Source organism: Manihot esculenta, chromosome 5, assembly GCF_001659605.2.
Source record: "Manihot esculenta cultivar AM560-2 chromosome 5, M.esculenta_v8, whole genome shotgun sequence".
Lineage (NCBI taxonomy): Eukaryota > Viridiplantae > Streptophyta > Magnoliopsida > Malpighiales > Euphorbiaceae > Manihot > Manihot esculenta.
The window spans coordinates 25,507,092-25,529,844 of NC_035165.2; the positions used below are offsets into that span (position 1 = coordinate 25,507,092).

At 33.1% G+C, this 22,753-nt stretch overlaps 2 protein-coding genes across 2 annotated transcripts; one reads left to right on the forward strand and one right to left on the reverse strand.

The window, feature by feature from the left end:
• Nucleotides 1-15,399: 15,399 nt before the first annotated feature.
• LOC110615086 (cytochrome P450 83B1) lies at nucleotides 15,400-17,174 on the reverse strand. The gene is made up of 2 exons (XM_021756792.2): nucleotides 16,250-17,174; nucleotides 15,400-16,077 (listed from the first exon to the last, which is right to left on the reverse strand). Exons 1-2 carry the CDS (start codon nucleotides 17,135-17,137, stop codon nucleotides 15,469-15,471), a joined length of 1,497 nt encoding a protein of 498 aa, XP_021612484.2. The 5' UTR covers nucleotides 17,138-17,174; the 3' UTR covers nucleotides 15,400-15,468.
• Nucleotides 17,175-21,321: 4,147 nt separating this feature from the next.
• Nucleotides 21,322-22,340, forward strand: LOC110608307 (cytochrome P450 71A1; the record flags this gene model as incomplete). Its single annotated transcript, XM_021747528.2, has 2 exons — nucleotides 21,322-21,408; nucleotides 21,617-22,340. Coding segments are annotated over 2 exons (696 nt in total), but the record flags the coding sequence as incomplete, so codon positions are not given.
• Nucleotides 22,341-22,753: the final 413 nt, after the last annotated feature.

Sequence of the window (22,753 nt, forward strand, 5' to 3'; positions counted from 1 at the left end):
GGTTTTTGGGGAGTTGTTTATGAGTTGTTTAGAGTGTGTTGGCACCTCATTCGAGTCCACCTGTGTAGGATCGGACCCGAGGGATCGAGGAGGCCATCAGTGTTAGCAGTTGCAGAGTCGGTTCAGCGTCTGCCAGAGGTGAGTAGAACTAAACCTAATCTTTTATATACGAAATCGAATGCCTAAAGCATGCTCATGCATCATGATTATATGTAATAGGATGATTGCACTAGTTTCACGAATGTGACGCATTGCATTATTTGATGTTGATTCAGGAGGTTCGGACCAAGGCGACTTCAATAGCCCATATCTGTCATTGAGTCTTGGGTGAGTCTTTTGAGAGCCGGACAAGTACATATAGGAAAGTCCTTGTGAGCTCTGTGGACTAGGCACCCTGTCATGTATGTGAAAGTCCTGTGTGAGCTCCTTTGGGGGAGCCGGGCACCGACAGAGGGATTTTTGAGGTCATGTCTGATCCTTGAGAGTAAAGGATGCTAGCAAAGAAAGGAACTCTCAAAAACACTCCGTGGGGAATATTTAGCTGCATGAGCCCCGAGACGGACCAGAGACAGTTATGTGATTTCTTTGTGATATGACGCATTTCATGAGAGCATGTAATTAATGAACTGTTTTCTATGTTTCTACTCACTGGGCTTTTTAGCTCACCCCTCTCCCCTAACCCCAGTGTTGCAGGTTTGAGGTTGATCGGGAAGTCTCAAGGGCAGAGGTTTTGCTTTTGTAACAGTATTAGCTTAGTACTTTTAGTGTGGACATGTATTATATTGATTGGTAAGAGAATGTAATGTAAAGTTAAGTGGAGTTATGTTTATGGTTTAGTGCTGTGCTTGGCCCTAAGACTTGGTTAGTCCCTGTTTAATACATGATGTGTGTTATACGAGATGTTGAGTTGTGTTGAACTGAACTTGTGGCATGTGTTGTTTACCACTTTAGAGATTGATGAGGGCCCTGCAGGAGGTCTTATGTTTGTGGTTTGATGCATGCACAGGTTAGGTTCTAGTTCCTTGGATGTAATCCCAGCTTGATGTATGCTATGTTGACCCAGCTAGAGTTTTGATGAGGGCTCTAGTAGGGGATCCTTTTATGTTTTCAGTTATGTTGCATACAGGTCAAGCTCGGTATTTACATCATATGTTTCAGTTTTCATGTTAAAGTTTTGATCATGTATGGGATTTGACCAGGTGATAGGAGGTATGTTTGGCTTGCTACGGGTCCCGGCGGCCTTAAGCCGATCTGGATCCTAGCGCCGGTGGCGGTTCGGGCCGTTACAGAGGGGTATCGATTTCCGGGCTGTTACAGAATGGTATCAGAGCTTTGGGCCTCGAGAGTACGGTGTGTTGCACATCGAAAAGAGGTTGGCTTAGAAGTCATAGAAGGGCAAGCACAATAGGAGAAATCATGTCCACTAGGATAGGAGGTAGAGTCCTGTCTTATATGCTGACGTGGAATGCCATGATTTTATGCATGAGCATTACTGTTATGTATGATATGCTATGTATGCTATGTATGTTGCAGGTTCATGTGTTTTCATATGAACCGTATGATGCTAATGATTTTTTTGATTACTTGTGTGTTGTTCTTCAGAGGAGCCAGAATGCGAGGTGCTCGTCGATCTGTGGAATCGACTGGAGTTCCATCTGAGAGGGAAGGTATGGACACCTTTCCCCCTGCTCTGCCAAGAGCGCAGTCGTGGGGAGTCAGCAGATGGGGAACATCAAGGGACCCTGGAAGGTCTTTTGATGTAAGCAGAGAAGCAATGGCTCTAAGAAGGATGTCAGCTAGTATGAGGGAAGTAGAGATGGATGTTCAGAGAAGAGATGTTAGTTTGGGAATCAGAGTGTCAGAAGAAGGTATGGGAGATTCTCAGGAGGATGCTCAGACTCAGGATTCCAGGATTTCAGGTTCAGGAGGGATTGATCCCTCCATTCTGAGTACAGCCACCACTAGAAGAGTGAAGTGGGGCGGAACCCTTAGGGGTAAGAAGAAGACGTTTTGGCAGAATTTGAAGGCTAGTTTGGGTTTTGGTGGATCAAGCTCTGGCTCAGGCAGTTCAAGGTGCTTGAGGTGCGGAAGGCCGCACAAAGGAGTCTGTCGGGTTGGGACGACAGCTTGTTTTAGGTGTGGACAGGAAGGACACATAGCACGTGAGTGTCCTACTGTGCCCCGGTTAGCACAGTCTCAGCCAGTAGCTCCAGCCGTGTTTCAGGTTAGTGGTCGAGGCAGCGGAAGAGGGTCAGTCCCTCATTCTTCAGGTTCCCGTGGAGAAGGTCCGTTAGCTCCAGCTCGGATCTTCACCCAAGCTCAGCAGGAGGCAGACACATCGAACATGGTAGTGTCAGGTACGCTTACTTTGATGTTCTGATGTGTATGTTTTTGTGAACCCTGGTGTTTTTCTCTTTCTTTAGTTGCTCTAGGAGCCGTCGTGAGGTTGAGTTGATAGCTTCTGGGCTAGAGTGTTCTCTTTGGGATTAGTAGACCCGAGTGTGATCCATCTATGGCAGAGTCAGTCTGCCAGTTCAGTTCTGTGTCAGTTGAGGGTAGATGCCTTCCACCCGACTTTGAAGTCCTAGACTTGACTGTCTGGACGTCAGTTCAGGGTTGGACTGGGTTTTTCTACTCGTGGTGCTATCTTGGTCTGCAGAGACGAGGTAGTCAGGTTCAGAGGACAGGATGGGTCAGAGGTAGTCTTCTGAGGGGACACAGTAGGGATGCCTAGAGGTTTGATGTCGGCCTGTCAGGTTCGTAGGGTACGTAGGAGGGGTTGTCGGAGGGTTCCAGCTCTTGTTTGAGAGTTTAGCAGTCAGGTCAGGGAACCAGCCTCAGTGCCAGTTGTAGAGAGAGAGAGTCTTAGGTGTTTTCCTAGGCTAGTTGTCAGGTCCACCATCTGTTAGGGAAATGGAGTTGAGTATAGGAGTGGTGTCTGGACGCAGAACCATTTCTGTCCTTCCCTATAGGATGGCACCTATAGTTGAGAGTTGTCAGAATAGAGGTGAGGCTTGGTAGATAAGGGTTTTATCCGACCTAGTACCTCACCCTGGAGTGTTCCAGTGCTGTGGTGGGAAACGGAGGATGGATCCTTGAGACTTTGTAACAACTGTAAGCAGTTGACCAAGGTCACTACCAAGGGCAGGTATTCCCATGCAGGATGGATGATCTATTGGGACAGCTAGTAGGAGCTGTTTGTTTTCCAAGATAGATCTGAAATCTGAATACTACCTGTGAGAGTTAGAGTTAGTTTTGGGTTAGCAGTGAGAAGAAGCCAGTTAGTAAAGATGTAGAGAAAAGAGAAAGGATCAGAGTAGCGCAGCAGAAGCTTGTGGAGTTCAGGAGAAGGTGAGGTATTGCTAAGATATGTTTGAAAGACCGGGAGTTCTTACTCCAGCAGTGCCTGTGTCTCTCTTTTAGGAGAGAGGTTGTTAGGTTTGCTTGCATGTTTTGATTGCCTGTTTGTTTGTGGAACATTCGGGGACGAATGTTCTTAAAGGGGGGAAGAATGTAATACCCGGCTAGATTCCGGCATCGGAATCCCTACCTTCCGGCGGAATCTCCGTTGGAGTCTGGAATTTCTGAAGATGCCAGAGGCTTCTAGAGGGGTAAAATGTGTTTTCTAAAATGTTTTTACTGATTTTATGGTTTTAAATGAAAATGAATTGAGTTTGAAAAGAAAAAGACCAAGGAGGCGTTTGCCAGGTTCGGCCGCCGAAAGTGAAGTTCGGCCGCCGAACATGGAAAGGCTTCGGGAGCGCCTTTGGCCTCCGAAAGTCTTGTTTAAACGAGTCAAGGTTCGGCCGCCGAAAGTCAAGTTCGGCCGCCGAACATGCATGAGTTTAGGGGGCACGTTAGGCCGCCGAAGGTCTTCGACCAGGCCACCTATAAAGGGCCCTCAGATCGGAAATGGGTGAGTTTTCTCCCCATTCTCGAGCTCAGGTGAGTTTATGCCTTCCTTTGGTCGTTTTCGTGTTTTCTCTACCCATCTCTCAAGTTTTTCATGATTTCTACCCTTGTGTTTGAATATTTAAAGCTTAAAAGGAGTTTTGGGAGCTTGGAGCTTTTGGAACTTGGATTCTCCACACCTCCGAGTTAGGGATCACACCACCCTCGATCTTTAAGAGGTAAGTGTAGATCCTTGCTTCCCTAGTGTTTTCATGAAGTTTTATGAAGGTTTTGATGGTTGAGTATGGGTAGATATGCATGTTTAGGTTTATGTGGGTTTTATGCCCAATGTATGTTATGTGATGTTTGTGTTGAGGAGTTTATGTTAGTTTATGCTCCTTTATGCATGTTTGGGAGAGAGTATGTAAGGATTTGGGTGTTTTGAGTTTGGTTTTTGGCTTGGCAGAATCGGACCTGTCGTCCAGAGGGGACCAGGTTCGGCCGCCGAAAGGAGTTTCGGCCGCCGAACCTGCATGGGAGGCAGTCTTTCGGCTGCCGAACGTGCCCCCGAAGGCTGAGTTTCGTTTCTGTCCTGGGGTTTCGGCCGCCGAACCTGCCGCCGAACCTACCCGAGTTTCGTCTCTGGAAGGGGCTTTCAGCCGCCGAAGGTGCCGCCGAAAGTGCCCTGTCCAGCCGTTTCTTGGTTGTTTTCTATGCATGTTTAAGTGATGTTTTAGAGGGTTTTTGGGGAGTTGTTTATGAGTTGTTTAGAGTGTGTTGGCACCTCATTCGAGTCCACCTGTGTAGGATCGGACCCGAGGGATCGAGGAGGCCATCAGTGTTAGCAGTTGCAGAGTCGGTTCAGCGTCTGCCAGAGGTGAGTAGAACTAAACCTAATCTTTTATATACGAAATCGAATGCCTAAAGCATGCTCATGCATCATGATTATATGTAATAGGATGATTGCACTAGTTTCACGAATGTGACACATTGCATTATTTGATGTTGATTCAGGAGGTTCGGACCAAGGCGACTTCAATAGCCCATATCTGTCATTGAGTCTTGGGTGAGTCTTTTGAGAGCCGGACAAGTACATATAGGAAAGTCCTTGTGAGCTCTGTGGACTAGGCACCCTGTCATGTATGTGAAAGTCCTGTGTGAGCTCCTTTGGGGGAGCCGGGCACCGACAGAGGGATTTTTGAGGTCATGTCTGATCCTTGAGAGTAAAGGATGCTAGCAAAGAAAGGAACTCTCAAAAACACTCCGTGGGGAATATTTAGCTGCATGAGCCCCGAGACGGACCAGAGACAGTTATGTGATTTCTTTGTGATATGACGCATTTCATGAGAGCATGTAATTAATGAACTGTTTTCTATGTTTCTACTCACTGGGCTTTTTAGCTCACCCCTCTCCCCTAACCCCAGTGTTGCAGGTTTGAGGTTGATCGGGAAGTCTCAAGGGCAGAGGTTTTGCTTTTGTAACAGTATTAGCTTAGTACTTTTAGTGTGGACATGTATTATATTGATTGGTAAGAGAATGTAATGTAAAGTTAAGTGGAGTTATGTTTATGGTTTAGTGCTATGCTTGGCCCTAAGACTTGGTTAGTCCCTGTTTAATACATGATGTGTGTTATACGAGATGTTGAGTTGTGTTGAACTGAACTTGTGGCATGTGTTGTTTACCACTTTAGAGATTGATGAGGGCCCTGCAGGAGGTCTTATGTTTGTGGTTTGATGCATGCACAGGTTAGGTTCTAGTTCCTTGGATGTAATCCCAGCTTGATGTATGCTATGTTGACCCAGCTAGAGTTTTGATGAGGGCTCTAGTAGGGGATCCTTTTATGTTTTCAGTTATGTTGCATACAGGTCAAGCTCGGTATTTACATCATATGTTTCAGTTTTCATGTTAAAGTTTTGATCATGTATGGGATTTGACCAGGTGATAGGAGGTATGTTTGGCTTGCTACGGGTCCCGGCGGCCTTAAGCCGATCTGGATCCTAGCGCCGGTGGCGGTTCGGGCCGTTACAGAGGGGTATCGGTTTCCGGGCTGTTACATCTCCCAACTCCGAGTTTTTGGTCGTCTCTCTCGATCTTCAAGAGGTAAGAGCCGATCTTAAGCTCGTTTTATGTTTTAAATAAGTTTTATGCAAGATCTATGGGTTAGAATGCATGTTTAGGTTATGGTTTTGTTTATGGGTATAAATGTGTGTTCTTGAACAATGTGAGTTGCTTGATGTGTTGTAGATGGGGTTTGTGATGGTTTGAGACCCCTAGGAACATGTATGCTTGTGTTTGTGTGCTGTAGGATAGGTTTGATGCATGTTTGATAAGTTTGGAGGCGAAATGTGCATTGGGAGCCAAGTTTTTGCCCTTTGGCAGAAACCAGGTTTGGCAGCCGAAGGACTTTCGGCCGCCGAACATGGCTGGGAAGGCAGCCTTTCGACTGTCGAAGCTTGCCCCCGAAAGGGAGACTTTCGTCTCTGTCGGGCAGTTTCGGCCGCCGAAAGTGCTGCCGAACATGCATGAGTTTCGTCTCTGTCTGGGAGTTTCGGCCGCCGAAGGTGCCGCCGAACCTGCCTGACTTTCGGCTATGGAGGGACTTTCGGCCGCCGAACCTGCCGCCGAAAGTGCCCTGTCCAGGCCTTCTTTGTATGTTTTTCCATTTTTGTTTCATGATGTTTTAGGAGGTTTTTGGGGAGTAGTTTATAGTTATGTTCAGGTGTGTTTGGTCCCTCATTTGAGTCCACCTGTGTAGGTTCGGACCCGAGGAACCGAGGACCCCAGCAGTGAGTTCAGCTGCTTCGGTGTTGTCAGAGTCAGCCAGAGGTGAGTGGAACTAAACTTAATCTTTTAAATTAAATGTTTTATCATGTTTCATGCATCATGATTATGCAATAGGATGATTGCATTAGTATTCACGAATATGCCGCATTGCATCGATTGTTGTTGTTGATGTGGGTGAATGTTGGATGACCCAATTAGTCCATGACAGGAAGACCAGGACCCCATTCTACGGCCTGGCACGGAAATGAAAGACCAGGACCCCATTCTACGGCCTGGCACGATTGTGGACTCGAAGACCAGGAGCCCAGAGGAGGCCCTGGAATAATGGTAAGTAATGTATGTATGACAGGAAGACCAGGACCCCATGCTACGGCCTGGCACCATGTTAGCTTGGACTAATTGGTGACAAGTTCACCCAACCCATCTGTGTTATGATGCATTTCATTAAAGCATAGTGTTAATATGTTTTATAGTTCAGCTCACTGGGCTTTTAGCTCACCCCTCTCCCTTTACCCCCAGGCTTGCAGGTACAGTATAGAGCAGGAGTCCGGATAGAGTAAAGAAGTCATGTTTATGTAATAGCTAGCAATGGACATGATCGAATTGTAATGTAATGTTTTAATCAGTACAGTTATGTAATGAGATGATATATATATGGATGTTAGAGGTGTGCTTGACCGTAGATTGTTGTTATCCCTTGTTAATTACATGATCTTAGAGATTTTTATGATGTTTATGTAAACCAACTCAATTTATGTTATGTCACCCATTTAGGGGCACTGATGAGATTCCACAAAGGGATCAATGTTATGTTAATGTTTATGCACAGGTTGAGTTTGGTTGATGAGTATGGAAAGAAAAGTTTTAATTTTTATGTATGTTGTTGATCATGTATGGGATTATACAGGTTTACAGGTTTTATGTCAGGCTTGCTACGGGTCCCGGCGGCCTTAAGCCGATCTGGATCCTAGCGCCGGTAGCGGTCCGATTTTCGGGTCGTTACACATACACACATACATAAGCTCCTAGGGGTTTCAAACTATCCTAAACCCCAACTACAACACATCAAACATACATAAACAACCCACATTGCTCAAAAACTCAACATAAACCCATAAACTCAATAATAACCTAAACATGCATTTCTACCCCATAAACTTTTATAAAGCTTGCTTAAAACATGAAATGAGCTAAGGATCTACTCTTACCTCTTGGAGATCGAGAGGAGAGGCGATCCAACTCGGAGATGGGAGAAATCTCACTCATTGGGTCTCCAAGCTTCAAAACTTGCTCTTTTTGCTCAAATATCTTCAAACCAAGATAGAACGTCAAAACTTGAAAGATTGGTGGAAAAACATCAAAAATCAACCATGGGAGAGCATGGACTCACCGTTGGCCGAAAATGGGGAGAAAGCTCGCCCGTTTCGGCCATGGAGCCCTTATATAGGGGCTGGCCAGACCATCCTTCGGCAGCCTAACGTGCCTCCAAAACTCATGCAAGTTCGGCGGCCGAACCTGAGCCACTTTCGGAAGCCAAACTTGCCCCCCTAAACTATCCCACGTTCGGCGGCCGAACCTGGAAATGCCTCCATGGTCTTTTTCATTCAAAACTCAGTTTCTTTCTTGCTTAAAACCATAAAATACATTAAAACATTTTATAAAAACATGATTTTACCCTTCTAGAGGTTTCCGACATCCGAGATTCCACCGGACAGTAGGAATTCCGATACCGGAGTCTTGCCGGGTATTACATCTGTATAGTGGGAATGTTTCTCACATACAATCCAATCAATTTTTAAAATATGCAGATTTCTTTGGCAAATTTATCACATCTTTTAGAGGGGTATATAATGGAATTAGAGGCAAAAAGATATTTGTTTCGGTTTTTTAATAATGTTGATTTTGAAAATATAGGGGATGAGACCCTTGATTGTACAATCGATTCGTGCTTGTTTGGAAGGAGATACAAGGTAATGAAAATCCTCTCAATATTCCTCTAACTCATTTTGATTTTCGAGTTCTGATTAAAGACCTCCCTTCTGGTTATTATAACGAGATGTTGGCTAAATTGGTCGGGAATTTTATTGGCCACTATAAAGAGTATGATATGAAAAATGCTTCAACTATATCGCCGAGTCCTATGAGAGTTAAAGTTTGTTTGGACATTCGACAACCTTTAAAACGGCGGAAGAAGTTTATTGGAAATGATGATACTGTGTTTACTGTAAAGTTTCGATATGAAGAACTGACTATTTTTTGCTATCTACGTGGGAAACTGGGTCATATGGAAACTTTCTGTGACTTGTGGCTGAGGTTGAAGAAAAAATATATCAAGTTTGGTTGGGGTGATTTCCTCATAGCACCTGTTCGTCGGAATCAAAGACTGACAAGTCTGTGAAAAACTGACTATTTTGTTGGAAATGATGATATTGTGTTTACCGTAAAGTTTCGATATGAAAAACTGACTATTTTTTGCTATCTACGGGGGAAACTGGGTCATATAGAGATTTTCTGTGACTTGTGGCTGAGGTTGAAGAAAGAATATATCAAGTTTGGTTGGGGTGATTTCCTCATAGCACCTGTTCTTTGGAATCAAAGACTGACAAGTCTGTGACTGCGTGATTTTGATAATTCTGCTCTACCGGGATTTGTAGCAGGATTGACATTAACCAGTAATTTTAAGAACACTAATTTGACAGCACATAATAGGTAATTCTTTTTATTTGGCAAAAGTCATAATACTACTCTAACTGTTCATATTTTGTTTAAAAAATTTATTAGGTATAATTATATCTCTGATTTGGATGATATTCATTTTTGTTTGATGAAATTTTATTAATACAAGAAAAAGTTTTACTTTAAAAAAAATGTATATTAAATTTTAATAAAAATAATGCAGAATCTATAAAAATCATATGAAACTAATTAATACTTTGTTTATTGGAGGATATAAATTTAATGAAATGTTAAAATTATAAGGGAAAATTACTTCTTAGTCCCTCAAGTTTAACGTAATTAACACTTCTGTCCCTCTATTTTGGCGACTCAACACTTAAGTCCCTCACTTTCTCTTCCGTCCAAATTCGTAGTCCTTCCGTCCATTTAAACCGTTTGGTCAAAGAGTCAAAAGTGAGAGGTGATAATTTTTTCCAGAAATACCCTTCTCTTAATGTGAAATTCCTTTTTTTTTTTTCTCTCTTTCATGCTTTCTCCCGTTGCAGAAGAAGAAGAAGAAGAAGAAGAAGAAGAAGAAGAAGAAGAAAAAGAAGAAGAAGAAGAAGGAGAAAGAAGAAGAAGAAGAAGAAGTTGCAGAAAAGGGTAGGAAGAAGAAGGAGAAGAAGGAGAAGAAGAAGAAGAAGAAGGAGAAGAAGAAGAAGAAGAAGAAGAAGAAGAAGAAGAAGAAGAAAAAGAAGAATAAGAAGTTGCAGAAAAGAGGGTAGGAAGAAGAAGAAGAAGAAGAAAGAAGAAGAAGAAGAAGAAGAAGAAAGAGAAAGAAGAAGAAGAAGAAGTTGCAGAAAAGGGTAGGAAGAAGAAGGAGAAGAAGAAGAAGAAGGGGTATTTGGGTTTGGGTTTAGTGAGGATTAATTTTGTCAATTCACGTGTCACAAACGGCTATTTTGGACGGAAGGACTGCGAATTTGGACGGAAGAGAAAGTGAGGGACTTAAGTGTTGAGTCGTCAAAATAGAGGGACAGAAGTGTTAATTACGTTAAACCTGAGGGACTAAAAAATAATTTTTTCAAATTATAAAATGACAGTCATTTATTAAAACTCTTAAAATGATAGATAATAAAAAATTAAAGCGAGTAATTTTTTTTTATTTTTTTATAAAATATTTAATTCAAAATATTATTATATTATAATTTAAATACGTAAAAAAAATATCCAAACGCAAAAGTCACGCGATTAAACAATTTCATCGTTTTTTGGAAAAATCATTGCATACAAATCTTAACCCAACCCCTTGAGAGTGGAGATTGAACTTTTTCGCTAATCAATAAAGATTAAGTTCCCGATCAGAGTTCTTGGACAGATATGTGATGCTGCTGTTGAATCTCACCCCAAATATAAATTAATTTAAGAATTATAATTAAAATTTGTATTTAAACTTAAATATTTATTACATACATTTACATTAGTTTTACATAAATTTCAATAAAAAATAATTAATTTAAACTTTATTTTATAAAATATAAATTTTATCAAATTCTAAAAATCATTCAATTTATTCAACATGTATATAGTTTATTTCACTGCATGAAAATTAAAAAATTAGAGGTGTGCATTTGAAAAAATTCATCAAATTAAATTAATTTAAAATTTTAATTTAATTTTTATTTATTACGGTTTGATTTGATTTTAAATTTTAAAAATTTCAGTTATTTTAATTCAATTTGATTTAATTAGAAAAAATAAAAAAAAAATCGAATCGGTTAGTGATAATAGTATATTATTTTCAATAATATAGAGATTAAATTATATCAAAATTAAAATATTTTAATTAAAATTTAAAATATTAAAAATAAAGTATAAAAAATAAAAATTTTATTAAAAAGTTCAAATTGATCAAATCGAACTGAATCAAATCGAATCATATCGATTCGATTAGGTTCAGTTTCTGTTCGGTTTAGTTTTTTTGATTTTTTTCTGATTGAAACCAAATCGAATTGAAATAACTGAAATTTTTTGAAATTAAAAATCGAATTAAAATGAATAAAAAATTGAACTAAAATTTTAAATTAATTTAATTCGGTCAATTTTTTCAATTTAAACCGAATACCATTTCCTCTAATAAAAGATACTGACAAAATAAATTATAAAAAGAAATTAATAAAATAAGTTATTATTATTATTTAAAATATTAATTATTAAATTATCTATTGTTTATTAATATATATTTGAAGCTATTTATTTGTGTTGATAAATAAAAGAAATCATAAATTTAATATAAAGAAAATTATTATTCAATATTCTAGTATTATATGAAAAATTATTAATTAATTTTTTAATTTTAAAAAATATATTAAAATATCTATAAAATATATTTAAAATTTATTAATTAATTTTTCTATTAATTTTAATTATTAAATATTATAAAAAATTTAAAATACCCTCCTTTCTTAATTAGTGGACTAATTTTTACAAAATGGTTTCAAAAATAGCACACGCCATTTCTTTTTGCCAATATTAATTTGTGCAATATTTGTCTCGCAAAATTTGGAATTCATTAATATTATTTATTTTCCTAATTGAAATCTAAATTTAAAATTAATCTATAAAAATTTAATTTTAGAATGTCAATTTCATAAATTATCCTAATTAATGTCTATTAATATCCATATTTATTGTTTAATCAATTACATATGCAAATATAATATTATGTGCAACTCTATATTCGAAAATATATTTATTTTTTAAATTATAGTAGATGGAAATTAATAAAGTAGATGCAAGGTTCCCTCTGTCGTGTCTTTGTAACTTGATACTCTCATTTTTCTCTTTCTTAAACCTAATTTCTTTCATCTTCTCTATGGAAGACGATCTGCATTAATTGACTATCGATGAAGAAGGAAATGTTGTTGTCCCTATAAAGAGTTCCAAAAAATTTCGATCGTCACTTATTATTTCTGTATGGTGGAATATTTCTCACATACAATCCAATCAATTTTCAAAATATTCAGACCTTTTTGGTAGATTTATGGCAGTAATCCTCGGATAATTATTGTATTGAAAAATTTGGTTTCTAGTTACAAGTCAGACATTTTATTTTTGATGAAAACAAAAACTTTTAGTTTTCGTATGAAATTTTTTTCGTAGTTTTTTTTACATTTTGATGGTTGCTTTTTAGTCAATAAATAAGGATCGGGATGAGACCTTTCGTTAATATGAAAGAGTCATGGGTTTGTTTCTGTAATTGTTTTTTTTCAAATTTTATTGATTTGGTTGTCTCGGAAGGTAACGTTCAATGGAGATTTACTAGTTATTATAAGTTTTGGAATCGCAATGACGATGTCAATATTGAAATCTTATTCGAGGTTTATCTCATAAAAACTCTCTTCTGTGACTTTATTCGGAAGATTTTAATGATTTATACTCGAGAGATGAGAAAAAAGGAGGAGTATTTTGTTAAATTATTTTATAGAGGGGTTTAGACAGACACTCAAGGAGTATTTTTGTCAAATTATCTTATACAGTGATTTGATTTTGAATCATAATCGCCTTTTTATTTGGGACGATGTCTCTTTTTATTTGATAAAATTTTAATAATATAATAAATAGTTTTATTTTTTTTAAAAAAAAAGGTGAAAATTGAATAAAAATGTAATAAATATATCAGCAATTATTATTATTATAAACTGGTTATTAGATAATTAAGGTAAAATATATTTTTAAATCCCTATTTTTTTTAAAAAATTATGATATCCTAAATTTTGAGAACAATTATATGATTTATTTAAATTATTTAAAAGCAAAATTAAAAAAAAAAAACTGTATAATCCTAATATTAAGCAGCATAAACCGTAATGATATGAACTATAAGTCTCAAAATATTATTTAAAATTTAAGATTAGTCATTAAAAATATAATAATAATAATCATTATTATTATCATTATTATTATTAAAGTATAAATTTTAAAATTAAAACTTCTCATATTTCTCACATCTAAGCAAATTTGCTCTTCAAGTTTAAAATCATTAAACACTGTAATAAATATTAAAATAAACAATAAAATATTTTACAGTGCCATTAATGTTGCTATATATATATATAATATTAATATCAATAATTATGACTAATGATATATGAAATTTCATAATTATTTTTAAATTTTTTATAATGTTTTTAGTTTTTTGTAATTTTTTAATTACTAAAATAAAAAAGAAAACAATTATTTTAGTCTATTTTTCTCTTACAATTGTCTCCCTTTCTTATCATTCATGGTCAAATTAATTATGATTATTCACTAATACAATTATTTTATTTTAAATAATTTTTTTATTTCGTAAATTTGTAATAAGTTATTTATAAATTTTATGATTATTCACTAGCATTATCTATACATTTCAATATATTACTTTCATTTTTTTTTTCAACAAATAGTTATTTTTAAAATTAATTATAATTAAAATATCATTTACAATTTTAAAAATAATTTATTATTGAAGGTAATTATGTTTTATATACCAATAATATAGTATTCGAAAATCCTAAAATGCATGTTAAAAATCATCAATTTCAACAAATTAGAAATTTTTTGTTTTTATTTTATAATGAAGGGAATTGAGTATTCTAATAAATTATTAAAGTAAAATAAATTTTATTAATGAACAATCATCAATTAGTTTCAATGTACAGAGAAGAGAATGAGAAAGAGGAGAAAAATATTAGTGACTTAAAAATTTGCTATAAAATTAAAATTGGATTCAATGAACCAAATTTGGCCAATAATGCAATGGACATGACGTGGACATAATTCCACGTGAACTCTCGCTTTCAAACCTTATTTATTTACGAAAATAATTTATATTTTTTATTAAAAAGAAAAATTATTTTTAAAATTAAATTAATTTTATTAATTAAAAAATATTTTCTATTAATTAAAATTTTAAATACTTTAAATATTAAAAAAATATATATTTTTTTAAATTTTTAAATTTTATTTTCAATCTCTTTCTACCCATCCAAGCAAATATCCTCAATAATTTGATTATTTTTTTATCACATATTTAACCCATCAAAGTTAAATCCTTCAACTTATCATTAACCACTTAAATTTTAAAAAAAATTATATATATAAAAATATATTATTTTTTTTCTTTGCCAAATGAATGCGTAGTGTAAAATAAAGATTAAAAAATTAAATTTACCAATAAATTATATAATAAGAGTTAAAAATATTAAATTTTTATTTTCTTTAAAAAATACTTTTTATGATTAAATAAAATAAATTAAATTAAATAGAACATAATTCAAACTTTCAGATTTTAATAATTAATTATTATTTAAAAAATTACAATAAAAAATTGAAATTTCTTTAGACATTTTCTCAGACGAAACAACCAGGATTTGTAACAAACCTAGCCGCAAGCACATTAAAGGTGTACATTTTTTAAAAAGCTGCCTACCAAATTGCAGATCGAAAAGAAACACATATGCATAAATTAAATATCTCCGTAAGTAGTATATATATATATGATTTATTATTTTTGTATTAATTAGTAAATCAAGAATTTGTGTATTTTTTTTTAAAAAAATCTCACACTGCACAAATTATTTAATTTAAAATGATTCTGATATCAATAATAATAATTCGACTTAAATTAATTTAAATAATCTTTAAATTTATTTTCGATATGATTCAAAATAATTAATTTAAGTTATTTAATAATTTTTATTAGTGGCTTATATAATTTTTAAATTTTTTTTTTAAATTAGACTATGATACTTATTCTGTATCAAAAAGTTTTTAAAATTTTCCATTTAATATAACAATATTTAGACTTAATTTTCTCTTAATGTATTTTCTATTGTTCAAGGTAATTTCTTTGTCATGCTAAATTTTTTTATGAATTAAATATTAATAAAATTACCTTTATTTAAAAATGCTAATTTATGAACTCAGCTTTTGACGAAAATAATAATAATAACAAAAGCTCATCTTTTATTAAAATGAAGCAAAAGGACAATAAACATACATTATTTAAAAGAAGATAACTACAACTTCTTATTTTTATATACCTCAAGAATCCTATCGAGGTAAGTTTTTCCTTCATATGCATGTGTCCAAAGGTCAGGCATAGTTCCTGGCCATAAGGCAAAGAGCATTTTTCTTGTGCACGGCAATACCCGGTTGCACATCCATGTCCAAGTCTTCCTTCTTCATTCCAACAGGCATCTCCCAATCAAATTTGTAAAGCAGATTAGCTAGAGATACCTCCACTGTTGCCAGACCCATAACCATCCCGGGGCAAATTCTTCTACCAGCTCCAAATGGTGTCAGCTCGAAATCTTGCCCTTTCAAGTCAATAGAGCTATTCATGAATCTCTCAGGGTTAAACTCTTCTGGATTCTCCCAGATTTCAGGGTCTCTTCCGATTGCCCATGTATTCACATAAACTATAGTTTTAGCTGGTATGTCATATCCATCTAAAACGCAGTTTTCCATTGATTCCCTTAGCACTAATAAGGGAACTGTGGGTTGCAGTCTCATTGTTTCTTTGATCACAGCTTGGAGATAAGGCAGTTGTTGACAATCAGCTTCTTCTACAAAGCCTTTCTTCCCAACAAGTTTTCTTACTTCTTCTTGAGCTTTCTTCATTGCCATTGGATTCTTCATAAGTAAGGTCATGGCCCAAACTACAGTAGCTGCGCTGGTGTCTGTTCCTGCCACAAACACGTTCTGCATAGAGCAAAAGCAAAAAAAAAAAAAATCATTATTATTGCATGGCTTCATATAAAGAAACTAAAGAAAGAATCTGTCTTTGCATATAATACAGTGTTTGCTTGGTTGAAAAAAAAATACAAACGAATTAGAAAATAAATTTTAAATATATGAATGATCAGGAAGTTACCATAAGCACAGCTTTGATGTGATCAAAGGTGAGATCAATTTTAAAAGAACGGCTCTTCCGTAATTGAAGTAAGATATCGAGAAAATCCTCCTCTGCAGGCTTTGACCTACTTGGGTCAAGGTGCTCTTTGATTATCTGTTCATAGAAGATATCAAATTCCCTGAAGTTTTTCTCTAGGCGATGGAATAATCCTGTGAACTTATCAATAAAACCACCCAAGAAAGGAAAGTAATCTGAAACAAAAATACATGTAAACAAGGCCTGAATTTCTTTCAGCAACTCTTGAAATCTACTCCTTTCAACCCCATCTTCCTCGTACCTCTTCCCAAAAGCCGTCCTACAAATTATAGTACTTGTAAGTGACGTCATGGCTTCAGACAAGTTTACAGGTTTCAAGGCAACGGCTGAGTTGGAGATCTTTTCAAGCATATGGGAAATTTCAAATTCTCTAATGGGACGGAAACTTTGCACTCTATTAGAGTTGAAGAGATAAACCACACAAATTTTTCTTATCTCTCTCCAATAAGCATTGTAAGGTGAAAAAGCCACGTCTAAACCATTATACGAAAACTTTTGAATGCCAACTAAAGCAGGCCTGCTACAGAATATAAGATCATGGGTTTTCATGACTTCTTTAGCCATTTTGGCAGAGGAAACTATGAGGATTGGGACAAAACCTAGACGCAAGGACATTACAGGACCATGTTTTTGAGAAAGCTGCCATAAGTAGGAGTGAGGGTTTAAGCTATCAAATTGATGCAAGTTGCCTATGAATGGAAGACCCTTTGGACCAGGTGGCAAATGAAGATTTCTTTTGGTTTTGAGTTTTCGGAGAAGAAATGAAAGAAGGAATGGAAGAGCTAACAGGAGAAGTACAAGCAAAACCATTTTGTGTGTTTCAACTCTGAATATGAGATATTATAAAAAGGAGACCACTGGTTACATATATATACAGATCCTTTCCTTTGTTGGAACAGCTCACGAAAATCCTTTAATGATTTCTTAGTTATTTTTACTTACACGGAGCATAAACAGATTAAAACACGACAATGTGTATGAAAATTTCAACAATTTGACGACTATGACCATTACAGCCCAGCTAAAACTAGTTGCCAACTGATAGTTGTTTAGGAGGGAAGGAGAACAAGAGATTTGATCCAAGACTATAATTGGTCTATTGATTTTATTAATGTGCGGCTGAAAAAAGATATCATAAATAATTTAAAACTAACTTATGAAATTTAGCCTTACAATCATAATCAAATATACCATCATTAAATGGACAAAAAAAAATTAATATGAAGTATAAATATTTCATACTACTACAATTTTGCACAACAAGTTTTTATGCAAATAATTTATCGTTTTCTCATAATTTTTACCAATTATTTATATAATTTTTTTTAAAATTTTTTAATTTAGACTATAACACTTATTCTGTATTTGAAAATTTTTAAGTTTTTCATTTAATATAACAATATTTAGACTTAATTTTCTCTTAATTTCTTTTTTATTGTGCAAGGTAATAATTTCTTTGTCATGCTAAATTTTTTTATGAATTAAATATTAATAAAATTTCCTTTATTAAAAAAATACTAATTTATTTTTTTTTTGAAATAGGGGGTTGGGGGAGTCGAACCTTAGACCTTTCAAGGATACAGGATGCACTTTCTACCAGGTTAAGTCTTGGAGTGCAAAAAATAATAAAAAATATAAAAAAATAATAATAAAAAATAAAAAATAAAAAATAATAATAAAAAATAAAAAAATAAGAAAAAATAAAAATAAAAAATAATATAAAAAAAATAAAATAAAAATAAAAATACTAATTTATGAAAAAAATACTAATTTATGAACTCAGTTTTTGACGAAAATAATAATAATAATAGCAAAAGCTCATCTTTTACTAAAATCAAGCACAAGGACAATAAACATACATTATTTAAAAGAAGATAACTACAACTTCTTCTTATACAGTGGTTGCATGTCAAGGAAATTATTGCTTAAATCAAATATATATTAAAATTTAAAAAAATTAAAAAAAATAAAGAGAGAAAGAGAATATTATTTGATTATTAATTTATTTATATAATAAAAGAATAATTATTTTATAAAGTAAAAATTATAGCAAAATATAAAAATAAATAATATTTCTCTTAAATATATGAAATACATTGAGATGTAAAGCGAGTATATGGAATCAAATATAAATGTCATGGTAGAATTTATATTATTAATTTAACTTTAAAAATATTAAAGAAAATTTTAAATCAATTGTAGGTTTAAAAATTTTATTATAGACAAATGATTTGAAAAAAGATATTTGAAATTTCCTTAAAATAATACAGTATGCTATATGCTATAGTTTAAATGTTATATTTTTTATTATTAATTAAACTACCGATATAAAGAATATAGTAAAGTATTTAAATTTAATTATATATAAAAAAATCTATATTATATGATGCTAATTGATTAAGATAATTTAGCAATTGCTCGAAATAATTTACTCAGATGCTAAAAAAATATGTATATTTTATTTAAGTTTTCTTAATGGATTAAATATATTTTATTTCTTTTTACATAATTTAGAGATAATTTAGCAACTTTTCAAATTTTTTACCTTTTCAAATTGAAAAAAAGAAAAAATTCCCAAATTCCGTCGGGAAAATTTTTAAGGTAAAAGCTGACTCTGCAATATTTTAAAAGTGTAGTAAAGCCTGCGCTCATAGAGCGCCGGTAATAAAGAATAATTTTAAAAAAATTTATATTACCACACTTTATGTATCTGGCCAATTTGAAACGCGAAATTTCGCATTTTAAATTTTAATTTTTTGAATTAATTATTATATTATATTTTATTAATTTAATTTATTAATATTAATTATTTTAAATTATTTATAATATAATATTATATTCATTTTATTAATTATATAATTTAATTAATTATATATTAAATTTATACAAATATAAAAATAATGTTATTAAATTTATACAAATAATTAATATTAATAAATTAAATAAATAAAATAAAATTTAATAATTAATTAAATAAAAATAAACTTTTAAAATGCAGAATTCCACATTTTAAATTAGGAAAGTATATTATGGCACTTTTTAAAGTGCAGTAGTGTAATCTTTTTTAAAATTATTTTTTATTACCGCATTCTAAGACTCTATCACACGTTTAAAGTGTGGTAGAGTCGGCTTTTATCCTAATTTGAGACTAAATTGAATTATTCGTAAACTATTTGAAACTAAATTCGATAAAAATTCGATTCGTTTAAACTCGTTTACTAAACGAGTTAAGCTTGAACTTATTAAAACTCGGTTTAAGTTTAAAATGAGTAAAATTTAAATTCTGTTTGAATTTGAGGAAATTTTAATGAATCAAGTTTAAACTCTTTAAAACTCGATTCGGTTAGCTCGTTTATATCCTTAAAAATTATGGCTATTTATTAAAAATGTGATATTAGAAGTACTATTTTGATGTAAATCAAATTAAGGAAAAAAAATAATAAATTCATAAAATATTTTTATTTTTTCTCCTGAAAATTAAATGAGATTCGAATATTTTGTATTTTAAATTTATGGTAAACTAAATTTACGTCAAAATTGTTCATTTGTGAATAGTGATGATATATTTTTACGTAGTAACGAATCTTTGAGAATAATGTTGATTTTCCTTTTAGGAAAAAAAGACAAAGTCAGCATCGTGCATGGAGATCTCAATGAATTTTTTACATATGAATATTTAATTAAACAAAGTTATACATATTGCTTGAAATTGTATAAAAATGAATTTTTTTTAAATTGAGAATTAAAAATTAGAAGAATAAAATTTGAAATCTCTCAGATTTATTCAGATATACTCATCACCGGACTAAATCTATGAGTGCGTATAAAAATGAACTTAAAATTATTATATTAAAAATTATATTTTATATTTTAGTAACAAGAAATTTTTACTACTAATTCTATTATTTTTATTATACTACTATTATTTCCCCAATAATGGAGAAACAAGCTCCATGATAGTTACACCCATGACCTACCATATCAAACATGTATCTTGCTATTTCTAGCTTAAATCATAAGCTTAAGGATTCTTTTGGATACTTAATTAAATGATTGTTTTTTAATTAAAATGAGAAAAAAGAAAAAAAAAGAAAAACTAAGCATTTTCTAAATTTTTTTTTATTTTTTATTTGTTAATCTTAAATAAAGTTTGTTAAGTTAGTTATACAATTTAATTAATTTAAATTTAAATTTAATAATTTTCTAAACATTTTTATTAAAAATTTATATAATATATTTATAAATATATAAATCATACCTATAAATATTAGTTTACTCGTACATCATTGTATCATATCGAATAGGGACAGAACTTAGAGGCGTAAACAAATCAAGTCGAGTCAAGGCTTAAGAAGTTCAAGTTTCGCTTATTAAAATTTTTCTAAACTCAAATTGAATTCAAGTATTACTCATTTTGAATTCGAAGCGAATATTAATTAATAAGCTTAAGCTTGGTTCATTTAGTAAATGAATTTAGACGAACCGAACTTTTATTGAGTTTAAATTTGAATAGATCATGAACAGTTTAATTTGTTTATAGATATAATAAATTTTAATTTAAAATTAATAAATACAAAATTAAATAATTTTTGTTAACTCGTAAATTTATAAAAAAAATAAGCTATTAAATTTTAACAATCCGAATATCTATAAATTCCAACCGTGTAATCAAATTATAATCAAATTATGTAAAGCTAAATTTTAGAAAACTTAACAGAAGTTGATATTTTAACCATTCAGGTTTTCCTTTTGTTTTTTTAATAAGGTATAAACAGGACAATGACATCGTGATTCAGACTGCTTTCCATAGTATGATCTATGGTTTCAATGCAATGCTTGTACTCCTTAATGACACCAAAACCTTGTTTGTGTGAATAGCATGTTTGAAGAGAGAGCATAACTTTTTCAATTCAAAAGTCATAAATGAAACGACATCTATAGAAATCATGATATCAAATAGCTAAGTGCAAAGTTACAACAAACATAATAATTAAACTGTTCTGGATATCTTACTTCAATTATGGAAGAATCGTTATTTTAAAGTTGATCTCACCTTTGATCACATCAAAGCTGTGCTTATGGTAATTTCCACATTTATATATTCAAAATTTCTTTATATTTTTTTTTATAATTACACATATTATTTTATTTTTGTTCGCATCAAAAGTGCTTCTAAGAGATTTGCTCAATTCATAAGTACCCAAAGGAGAAATTATTGCTTTGGTTTCTTTATATGATGTCATGCATTAATAGTGATTTTTTGTTTTTTTGGTCCTTTCCTCTATACAGAACGTATTTGTGGGTGGAACAGACACCGGTGCAGCAACTGTGGTTTGGGCCATGACCTTACTGATGAAGAATCCCATAACAATGAAGAATGCTCAAGAAGAAATTAGAAAACTTGTTGGGAAGAAAGGTTTTGTAGAAGAAGATGATGTTCAACAACTACCTTATCTCAAAGCTGTGATCAAAGAAACAATGAGATTGCAACCCACAGTTCCCTTATTAGTCCCAAGGGAATCAACTGAAGACTGTGTGTTAGATGGATATGACATACCAGCAAAAACTGTAGTTTATGTGAATGCATGGGCAATTGGAAGAGATCCTGAAATCTGGAAAAACCCAGAAGAGCTTAATCCTGAGAGACTCATCAATAGCTCTATTGACTTGAAAGGCCAAGATTTTGAGCTGACACCATTTGGAGCTGGTAGAAGAATTTGTCCTGGGATTTTTATGGGTCTGGCAACTATGGAGGTATCTCTAGCTAATCTGCTTTACAAATTTGATTGGGAGATGCCTGTTGGAATGAAGAAGGAAGACTTGGACATGGATGTGCAACCTGGTATTACTATGCACAAGAAAAATGCTCTTTGTCTTATGGCCAGGAAGTATCTCTGATGAAAGGGCACAATACATTTATATGAGAATCCTTTTATGTATATAAGAAGAGGTTGTACTTCTCTTCTATTAAATAACGTCTTGTGCTTGTTTTTAGTTCTTCCTGATTTTTTTTTTTTGTGTTCAGTTTTCCTCATCTGGAACCTGGTGGGCAACTTTACTATTATTTTTTTTAATAAGCAGGTAGAATTTTATTATTTTCAAAAATAAGAAAAAATTAGCATGACCACACAGGCTACCCAAATAAAGTAACCCATCACCCATCCCACAACATGATGGCATCCTAAACAAGACCTAGAGAGTACAAATCAAAGAAGAAAAACTAGACTCCAATAAGCAAATAAAACCACACGCAGTTTGTCATACCGGCCCATAAAAAAAAAACGTTAAAAAAATAATAAAATTAAAAAAAATATAAATAGAGCTCTGGTTTCGGCAAGTCCCGAAGCCAAAGCCCTTCCTCTTCCCTTAAAACAGAGCTTTGCTAAGCTCTTTAAAAGAAAAAAAAATTTTTTTTTAATCCCAAAT

Coding starts and splice junctions, on each gene's coding strand:
- LOC110615086 (XM_021756792.2), bottom strand. CDS start 17,137: ATGGTTTTGCTTGTACTTCTCCTGTTAGCTCTTCCATTCCTTCTTTCA. Junction 16,078..16,249: donor ACATCAAAGCTGTGCTTATG/GTAACTTCCTGA, acceptor TGCTCTATGCAG/AACGTGTTTGTGGCAGGAAC.